The sequence below is a fragment of the Quercus suber genome, unplaced genomic scaffold (genome assembly GCF_002906115.3).
Source record: "Quercus suber isolate HL8 unplaced genomic scaffold, Cork oak 2.0 scaffold_414, whole genome shotgun sequence".
In the NCBI taxonomy this organism is placed as follows: domain Eukaryota; kingdom Viridiplantae; phylum Streptophyta; class Magnoliopsida; order Fagales; family Fagaceae; genus Quercus; species Quercus suber.
In genome coordinates this window covers 134,625-145,349 of record NW_027069865.1, presented here as the reverse complement: position 1 = coordinate 145,349, position 10,725 = coordinate 134,625, and the positions used below count along the sequence as shown (strand labels likewise).

At 32.6% G+C, this 10,725-nt stretch overlaps 1 protein-coding gene across 1 annotated transcript; it reads left to right on the top strand.

The window, feature by feature from the left end:
- Positions 1-4,258: 4,258 nt before the first annotated feature.
- LOC111990480 (UDP-glucose 4-epimerase GEPI48) lies at positions 4,259-9,921 on the top strand. Its single transcript, XM_024022254.2, is given in 10 exon segments — positions 4,259-4,618; positions 4,620-4,638; positions 5,921-5,970; positions 6,462-6,597; positions 7,319-7,420; positions 7,611-7,838; positions 8,256-8,334; positions 8,688-8,770; positions 9,243-9,334; positions 9,477-9,921. Coding segments are annotated over 10 exon segments (1,047 nt in total). The 5' UTR covers positions 4,259-4,454; the 3' UTR covers positions 9,571-9,921.
- The last annotated feature ends 804 nt before the right edge of the window (positions 9,922-10,725 follow it).

The window sequence follows — 10,725 nt, the reverse complement described above, 5'->3', positions numbered from 1 at the left end:
GCCTTTAGAAAAGGAACTTGGTCGGTGTTTCCGGATAACTCACGAGAGAAGTACGTTTTGCCGTTTGGCAGTTTTTTTTTTTTTGGGTGCAATTCCGTGTTAACTACAAAGCCGTAGGGAAAGGAAAATTGCTTTTGCTCATTGACACGTATCCACCACTTTTTTTTTTTTTTTGCTAAACGACACGTATCCACCGCTTATAGATATCACTTGTCAGATTTCCATTCTTGAGAATTGAAATTTATGACGTACTATAAAAAAGGTTGAATATATAATAAAATATTTCCAACCCAGAATATATTCTTGTAACACTTTTTTGGTGTCTTTGTATACTTTATGCGAATATCATTTGAAATCACACCTAGTTTTTTTTCTCTTTTTTCCCTTTTTTGCCTACAGAATGATATGATTGGTGTTGGTGATGATTATTTTAAATAATAATAATAATAATCATGATTGGTGTATGATATGATGCTTTGAATTAAAAATCAAATAATTTCATTGAATTAGTACATCAAGAATGAGGGATTGGAATTCTGTTTGCCTACAAGTTGATTCAGATTATTTGGGTTATGTAAAAAATTTGAAAATTTAGGGGTAACTCAATCTATCCATTGATTGGTGTATCTATTATGTCATCGATTTGTGTATAGTTATTAAGTTACAGTTTCCCCCAAATTGTCAATTAGAAAAAGAAGGTAAATTTTTGTCAATAAGTATATTTCCCATTTGTATTAGATTCCATGCGCAATTCAAGTATTCAACTTCGCAGATCTTTCACATATATTACTCATTTACTCCTTTTAAAAAGAAGAAAATAGAAAAGTTAGATATCAGTCATATCACTAATATCACCGGAAATATGTTTTCCTTAATACTACATTTAAAATCTTATTACACAAAAATAAATATGATAAATGCTATAACATCATGTAATTAAATATTTACCAAACAAATTGATCTCGGAGCTCTAAAGGCAATTCCTAACCCCTAGCTTCGCAAGAGCTGGCAATATAATCTGAGATCATATGAGCAACTAATTAAGAGGTTTCTCCATCAAAATAGGTCCTACAACTGGTATCACTGTTGAGCTTTGGGCAACACAAACAAAGTTGACCCTCTTGTGAGATAAAGGCTAAGGCTATAAGGATGTTATTCTTGAGATAGACTCCCTTTTTAAGGTAAAATTTATCATAGGATATTGGTTTATAATATCTTTTTAAAAACCTTTTATGGGAAAGAAAAAAATAATTAAATTTTTTTGACAATTTTTTATATTTTCTATAAAAGTTATATTAAAACTTTATTTGGTAACAAATTTTTTTTTTTGAGAAGTTTATTTGGTAACAATTGTCCCAAGGAAATTCATTAACATGACATTATTATTAATTAGATAATGAGCTAACGACCCCATTATTGCACATATCTTTTCGTCAAATTGCCAAAACTTGTTATTTTAGGGATGATAGGTCAAGGTCATGCTTTTTTTTTTGGGTACAAACAAAGGTGTCTAGAGTTATACCATCTTTCATTCCACGCGTACCAAATTATTACATGGAAGAATCTCATATTATCGGCCCAAGATACATATTTTTTGAAAAAAAACTAGTTGATGTGCCAACCAAGGAAATCTTAAAAAGAAGTCCACATACATAGGTCATTCATAAGATCTATAAAAGGTAATTCATAAGACTCCATAAAAATAAACAAATTCACCAAACAAAGTTGATTCTTATAATAATAATAATGTAAAACAAAAACCACCCAACCAATAGCCCTCCCTCTCTTAAAAAAAATAAATTAAAAAAATATATTAAAAAAAAAACATCCCTCTCATAAAAAAGTAGATCTCATTTTTTTTTGGTGTCTTTGTATACTTTATGCGAATATCATTTGAAATCACACCTAGTTTTTTTTCTCTTTTTTCCCTTTTTTGCCTACAGAATGATATGATTGGTGTTGGTGATGATTATTTTAAATAATAATAATAATAATCATGATTGGTGTATGATATGATGCTTTGAATTAAAAATCAAATAATTTCATTGAATTAGTACATCAAGAATGAGGGATTGGAATTCTGTTTGCCTACAAGTTGATTCAGATTATTTGGGTTATGTAAAAAATTTGAAAATTTAGGGGTAACTCAATCTATCAATTGATTGGTGTATCTATTATGTCATCGATTTGTGTATAGTTATTAAGTTACAGTTTCCCCCAAATTGGCAATTAGAAAAAGAAGGTAAATTTTTGTCAATAAGTATATTTCCCATTTGGTATTAGATTCCATGCGCAATTCAAGTATTCAACCTCGCAGATCTTTCACATATATTACTTATTTACTCCTTTTAAAAAGAAGAAAATAGAAAAGTTAGATATCAATCATATCACTAATATCACGGGAAATATGTTTTCCTTAATACTACATTTAAAATCTTATTACACAAAAATAAATATGATAAATGCTATAACATCATGTAATTAAATATTTACCAAACAAATTGATCTCAGAGCTCTAAAGGCAATTCCTAACCCCTAGCTTCGCAAGAGCTGGCAATATAATCTGAGATCATATAAGCAACTAATTAAGAGGTTTCTCTCTCATCAAAAAAAAAAAATTAAGAGGTTTCTCCATCAAAATAGGTCATACAACTGGTATCACTGTTGAGCTTTGGGCAACACAAATAAAGTTGACCCTCTTGTGAGATAAAGGCTAAGGCTATAAGGATGTTATTCTTGAGATAGACTCCCTTTTTAAGGTAAAATTTATCATAGGATATTGGTTTATAATATCTTTTTAAAAACCTTTTATGGGAAAGAAAAAGATAATTAAATTTTTTTGACAATTTTTTATATTTTCTATAAAAGTTATATTAAAACTTTATTTGGTAACAATTTTTTTTTTTGAGAAGTTTATTTGGTAACAATTGTCCCAAGGAAATTCATTAACATGACATTATTATTAATTAGATAATGAGCTAACGACCCCATTATTGCACATATCTTTTCGTCAAATTGCCAAAACTTGTTATTTTAGGGATGATAGGTCAAGGTCATGCTTTTTTTTTTGGGTACAAACAAAGGTGTCTAGAGTTATACCATCTTTCATTCCACGCGTACCAAATTATTACATGGAAGAATCTCATATTATCGGCCCAAGATACATATTTTTTGAAAAAAAAACTAGTTGATGTGCGAACCAAGGAAATCTTAAAAATAAGTCCACATACATAGGTCATTCATAAGATCTATAAAAGCTAATTCATAAGACTCCATAAAAATAAACAAATTCACCAAACAAAGTTGATTCTTATAATAATAATAATGTAAAACAAAAACCACCCACCCAATAGCCCTCCCTCTCTTAAAAAAAATAAATTAAAAAAATATATTAAAAAAAAGAAACATCCCTCTCATAAAAAAGTAGATCTCATTATAGGTCAAAAACAGAATCTAAAACTACCAATCAGAAAAGGACAACGAGGTTAAGTGAGTAAAAGAGTACTTTAGTCAATCTTAGAAAGCATCTAAGGAAGTAACAAACATTTTTCTTCCCAGCAGTCCAAGGGGCAAGTAGAACTTGAAAGAAGCCTCCATCACCACGGACAAAATTAGCACCACGTGGCTTATCTGGTTCCCTACCGCCACTTCCCTGTATAAACCATAAAAATCTCTTTCATTTTTTAAAATTTTTTCCACCCCTTTTTTTAACAAGTTGATTGTTGCGCAATTTTCTCTAACCATTTTTTATATAAAAAAAAATATTATATTTATAATATTTTCACAATAAACCTTACATGGCAATTTATTATTTACTATTACTATTAAACAAAAGAATAATTTCAATAATAGATTCAAATTAAAAACTTATAACAACTTACTAACTAAAATTTATTATGAAAATATTGTGAATTTAGCACATCTTTTTTTTTATATTGCCTTGCATATAAGTCATGTTTCAATAATTTAGTTTTATTTAATGGATAAATAAAGATAAAATTAAACTTAAAAATACAACAAAATCTTAATCCCAAAATTTAGGACCAATAATAAATCATCAACAAAATAGCTAGATTTGACCACAAAAGCACTTGCCACCTCAAGTTTTTTTTTTTTTTTTTGCTTAGCAAAAACTAGGAAGAAAACATTGTTTTCATAGGGAAAAAAAATAAAAATGAAGTATTTAATGACCTCAAAAAAGAGGAAGTTTTTAATATGGTATTTCTGTTACTGCTACTATATTGACTCTCATCCTCCCAAAAACAAAAAGCAAAAACAAAAACAAAAACAAAAACAAAAAAAGGAGTCTGGCATTGATAACAGTTCCTATATATTGGGCTCCTCGTTTTCTCGTATCCATTACAACCAAGACCAAAACTAAAAGGTGCTCTCATTATTATAGAAGAAGAACAAATCTAGCTTTTTGTAACGGTAACAGAAGAAGGCGTGTTATCATGGCTCAGAAGAACATCCTGGTCACCGGTGGGGCCGGCTACATAGGAAGCCACACGGTTCTCCAGCTCTTATTGGGTGGCTTCAACACCGTTGTCGTTGACAACCTCGACAACTCCTCCGCCATAGCAATTGAACGAGTCAAAGAACTCGCCGCTGATTTTGCTCAAACTTTCCTTTCACAAGGTTCTTCTTTTTTTCTTCTTCTATTCTTAAAAAAAAAAAAAAAAAAAAAAAAGTTTTTGTCGTTTGTTGTATTAATCGTTTTTTTTTTATCTTATAGATTGGTTTTTGTTTCTGGGTTTTGATTTAATTCTCTGTTATGTGAATTCTGTATAAAGGGTGTGTTTTTTTTTTTTTTTGGGTTCTAATTTGGTTTTGAAATTTGAAAGTTGTTTGATTGATAAGTGCTTTCCTTTCCCCTGTTTTTTTTAAAAAAAAAAGCAAAAAAGAAATATGTCGTTTTTATTTATTTATTAAGTAATTCTCTTTATGTGAAGTATTAGTGAATTCTGTGAAGTTTTTTTTTTTTTATAATTTTTTTTTTTTAATTATTATTTGGGTTTGCGAATTTGGTTTGGAAAGGTTAAGCTTTTGAATGTTGTTTGATTGATAGACATGTTTTCATTTGAACAGTTTTTCTTGTTTTTTGGGTATTTAACGATTCACCGTTTTGTTGTATTTATTGATATTCACATGAATTAATTTTATTTTTTTGTTTTTGAAATAATTCTTATGTTAGGTGAATTATCATTGAATTCTGTGCAAACGGTTTTTATTTTTTATTTAATTTGGGTTGCTAATTGGGTCTGGAAAGGTTTAAGCTTTGAATGTTAGTTGATTGATAGATTGCTTAGAATAGTAGTTTATGCGTGTTAAAGGTTTAAGCTTTGAAAGTTGGTTATTGAATCGCTCAGAATTGTAGTTTATGCGTGCTAAAGGTTTAGTCATTGGCTGATCACTTATTCTGTTACACATACATATATGTTTGTATATATAAGGGTATATACATGTGTGTATACGTATGTACGTGTATCTATACATGTATATATATACACACACGTATATGTTTTTTTTCAGTTGAATTAGATTACTTTTTATTGAAGAATTGAGCATGGAATTACTAATTTTGTGCATTTGATCTAATTCTGCACCTTGTATTTTGTAAAGTCACATTTTGATTGTGCAGACCATGGCTCTGATCTGCTAAATCTCACTGTTTCTAGTCTGGTGGCTTTTTTGGTCAAATTTATGTTTTAGTCAACTTTTTTTTTTCTTGGGTTTGGGGGGGGGGGGGGGGGGGATTCTAGTTTTCAATTTGTTTCTTTTCTTTTTTTGTTTTGTTTTTTTTTTCTATTTAATCTATTCATATTACATTGTTAAGTTGGTTGTGATGGCCTACTTATCAAAAAAGAAAAAGTTGATTGTGCTGACCCCAGTTCTTTACATTTTCTGTTTCCACTTGCAGGTGGACCTCCGGGACAAACCAGCACTTGAACAAATTTTTGCTTCAACAAAGTAAGTACTGAATGTTTATGGTTGAATTTACAGTTTTGCAGTCTCTTTAAACTATGAAAACAAATAGGTGCTTTCTACTTTGTTGGCCTCTCATTGTTCTGCACATTTTCTATCACTTTAACTGTCATCTTTTGTGCTCTCATCCATTCATCTTATTCAGATGTCGTCAAAAATCAAACTCTTTAGCTAGAGGTGGTTTTCCTTTTGACACATGATTTTTCAAGAGTAAATCACTGGCCATTTTTCTTCCATCAAACCTCTTTTTAAGTTCAATGTATCACGTATGTTTCTACCGGAAAGAAAACATAACCTTAGATGATAAGGCATGACTAGACTACTATGATTTTACACAACCAATAAGCAGCTTGTTTGTTATCACACAAAACGATTTTAAAAAAACTGTGCTTAATTTTGCAATACTTTACCAAAAATGATCCTCCTGCATAATTATTCTGGCTATAAGGTTTCTTGTCTGTCTCTTTGTACTGCAGATTTGAGGCTGTCATACACTTTGCTGGGCTAAAAGCTGTTGGTGAAAGTGTGCAAAAACCATTGCTCTATCATAACAACAATTTAATTGGGACAATTACTTTGTTGGAAGTCATGACTGCACATGGATGCAAAAAGGTATTCCCTCATTTTGCTGGTTGTTTCTATTACTTTCTTATACATGTACAAGATTCATATTTTCTAGAATTTATAATCAGGACCATCGAGGTCTTTTAACACAATTTTTCTGCTTCCGTTCTGTTTTTCATTATGTTCTTAATTTTTTCCGACATATAGATTGTCAGGAAAAGTATATCTTGTGTCATTTTCTCTATTTAGAGTTCCTTCATTCATCCTGGAAATGGTTTGCAAGGATTCTGTTTTTTTCAATTATTAGCTTCAGTGTTGTTTTGGCTCTGTCACTGCTCTTTTAATACTTGGTACTGTCTTGTGTTCATCGCAACTTGTCTCCAGTTGAGTTGAAATATATGCAGTGTCTGACCTGCTTATATTTTTTCCATCTGTCTTAAAACTTAATTTGCATCATTTAAAAAGAGTAGGAAAAGTGAATGCTTTTTACTCTGCTCGTTGATTCAACTTGAAGTCCAGAGGCCTGAATTGCCTTTATATTGAAAATTTGTGAGTTCTTGATGTATTACTGCTCAGTTGGTTTTGAACATAACAATGAAAAATTGTCATGTCATGTAGTATTTATGATTGGTATCCTTCTTTCTTCCAGTTTCCTTTTATCCCCCAATGATGGTTCTCCTCACCTAAAAATTTATGATATAAATGACAAAGTGGTTATGAATTTTACATTCTTGACTGATTTCCTTTCCTTGTTCTTGAATTATTTCAGCTTGTGTTCTCATCGTCAGCTACTGTCTATGGTTGGCCAAAGGAGGTACCATGTACAGAAGAGTTCCCCCTTTCTGCAGCAAATCCTTACGGGAGAACCAAGGTATGTATTGAACAGTTATTAGGTGCTTAGTACTAGGCAGTACTCAGATCATGTATCTGATAAGAAGTGAACAATAATGAAAAAAAAAAAAAAAAAAAACTCTTTGAATCAATAAAAGATAAATGTTCAATTGATAAGCATCATCTTATTTAGAATCTAGTAATGACATCTGATGAGTCTTATCTTTCAGCTTTTCATTGAAGAAATTTGTCGTGATATCTACTGCTCGGACTCTGAATGGAAAATCATATTGCTAAGATACTTCAATCCCGTTGGCGCACATCCTAGTGGCAATATTGGTGAGGATCCCCGTGGAATTCCAAACAACCTCATGCCCTTCGTGCAGCAAGTTGCTGTTGGCAGGCGACCAGCCCTGACAGTTTATGGAACTGACTATTCAACTAAGGACGGTACTGGGGTATGCTCATTTAATTTAATTCTATTTTTTTTATCTGTTAGTTACACACCCACTTTGTGTGTTTGGACCCATAACTTTGCCCTCGACCATTACTTGTGAGAGAGGGAAGTGCCATTTGAGGGAGGGACTAAGGGCTCATTGGCCTTAATATTCATTTCCTCCTCCATTGCACACGGTGAATAGATGTTGAGTCATATTTTGTGGATTACTCCTTCATTATTGTAGATGAACACGTGTGGTCATTAGAAAACCATTGGCCTTTGGGCGAAGTGGCGCTTCCACCCCTTATATGTATGGGGTGGTGGGAGACAGTGATGGTTTTTGGGTGGTGTGGAGTATTTATTACTTTTTCCTTTCCAGTATTTGGTTCTTACTTTTGTTAGAGAATTCATTATGATAGTTGTCATCTCCTTTCAGGTTCGTGACTACATTCACGTTGTTGATTTAGCTGATGGTCACATTGCTGCTTTGCGCAAGCTGGATGAACCTACTGTAGGTATGTGCCATGAAATTGACATGTTCTTTGTTTTCTTTGCTTATCTTGTGCTTTTTGATTCTCCAAAATACCAGCTTGTCTTGAAATGCTGTGTATAATGCATTGCTTCAATTCTGGACTCCCCCACACCCCCCCCCCCCCCTAAAAAAAAAGTAAACTTTGTTAAAGTATTGTAGGAAATTATTTGGTGGTAAATATTTAAAAATTATATATATATATATATATAAAAGGTCGTAACCTGAGAATAGGTTGTTGATGAATTGGTTGTAAATCAGGAACTAAATTTCATATGCTGTTTATTACTTAGGGGGTAAAGTTTGTTTTGGTCTTACATGTTTCCGATGTCTCCACAGGTTGTGAGGTTTACAACTTAGGAACAGGTAAAGGAACATCAGTTCTAGAGATGGTTGCCGCATTTGAAAAGGCATCTGGAAAGGTAAAAATAATAATAACAATAATTCTACTCTTCCTCTACTTTTTACTTGCCAATTTTTATTTTCCATAGAATAATTGCTTGGGGGTTCATTTTACTGAACCCTAGTAGTTCATGTAAGGCAATTATTACTTTGGGTGTTCTCGAACATTTAGTTAAATGTCCATTGTATGTGGGTGCATTGCGAAGCTTGGAAAGAAGTTGACAAAAATGAGATCTGTGTGCAAGCTCCCATCCATTCTGACTCTGAACATAGCCACCATCTGGATGAGTGCTGTTGGCCCATCTTAGCATAGATGTTCTCATTATGTAAATGTTAAATTTTGATGTTTTAACCCACTATATTGGTGTAGACATTGTGTAGGCTTTGTTATTTCTCTGAATTGCACAGACATTGCAAGATTCTCTCATTTTTTTCACTTAGCTTTTCTTTTCAGTTCGGCACTCTAATGTGTGAAATATTTTACTGTTCCAGAAAATTCCACTTGTAACGTCTGGGCGGCGACCTGGTGATGCTGAAATTGTTTATGCTTCAACAGACAAAGCAGAAAAGGAATTGAAATGGAAGTAAGTGCTAATATAAAAGCAAATAAGTACTAAATATGCAGATCATGGAATCAATATTTAGCCAAATGGCTTTCTTGATGTCTAGACACAATATTAAGTGTTGTGTCACATTTTTCTTCTTACACATTTGGCGTCCTTGCAGGGCAAAATATGGCATTGATGAGATGTGCCGGGATCAATGGAACTGGGCTAGCAAAAACCCTTATGGTTATGGATCTCCTGATTCCACCGACTAATCAATGGAATTGGGCTAGCAAAAATCCTTATGTCAACTTATAGAAAAAAGAAAGAAAGAAAAAGAAAACTTATGGCTATGGATCTCCTGACTCCACCAACTAAAACAACGCATATTTTTGTCCTGTCACCCGTGGTGTCACGCTTTTGCAGCCTTCTGACATTAGTTTTTTCTAGAACTTGGCGGACATTGAAGCTGATAATCATTGTGGTGTAATTGTTCTAGGTTACTAGCCAAGTAATTCTTGGTTTCTACATTTCGTTATAAAGGTGAAATAGATTGTCCATTTCAAAATTGGTGAGACTTAAAGTTAATTTATTTAATACAATTGCAACCTTTTTCTTTCTTAAAACATTTTGCTGAGTTTGTCACTTACTTAAAGCTCCCATCTCTATGAATGACACGGGAGTCCCGTGGGCTTGCAGCCAGTTCATGATATATGGGACCCAAATTTTTTGCTCCAATGGACTTATACATGTGTATAATAAAATTTTGCAATCCTTATATGACCTTCTCTAGATGTGTTCCAGCAAGGGCACCACCAATCTGCCTAGGTGGGACTTTGGCTGTTTCATTGCTCATTGTATGTGGATGTGGAAGAGATGGGAAACTTTTTAGTTTTTACCCCCCTTAAAGAACTGTTTTAGGCAGAAGAGAGAAGGCATAGAATTGGTGATAGGTTGTCATTTTTGGCTACTCATGTTCTGCAGCTAGTCCTTTTTGTGTTAGATGTTGATGTCCTTTCTCTTAGGTTTGTATTATGATCTCTTTTTACGACATGAAATAGGTGTCAGTGGTGGTCTGCAAAGGACACGACATTTTTCACAATTGCTAAAATGACCTAATGCATAATGAAGGTGGTATCGGTAATAAACTATGTTAAGGTGATATATATATATATATATATATTTCTGCTTCTATTATTACGACTTACCATCTTAGCATCTTATGAAAATAGTTTTATCTTTCTCTTCGCAAATAGATACTGGCAGTCTGGCACTGCAGTGTAGATATCATATCACAAGCTGTATCACGGGTGGTGGTTTGGCCTTTGGGTTTTTAATGTGCGGGACCTCATTCTATTTTTGTAGCAGAATATCCAAGTACAGCATATAGGTGGGGTTGATGCTGATATATTTGACCATACAGTCATTGC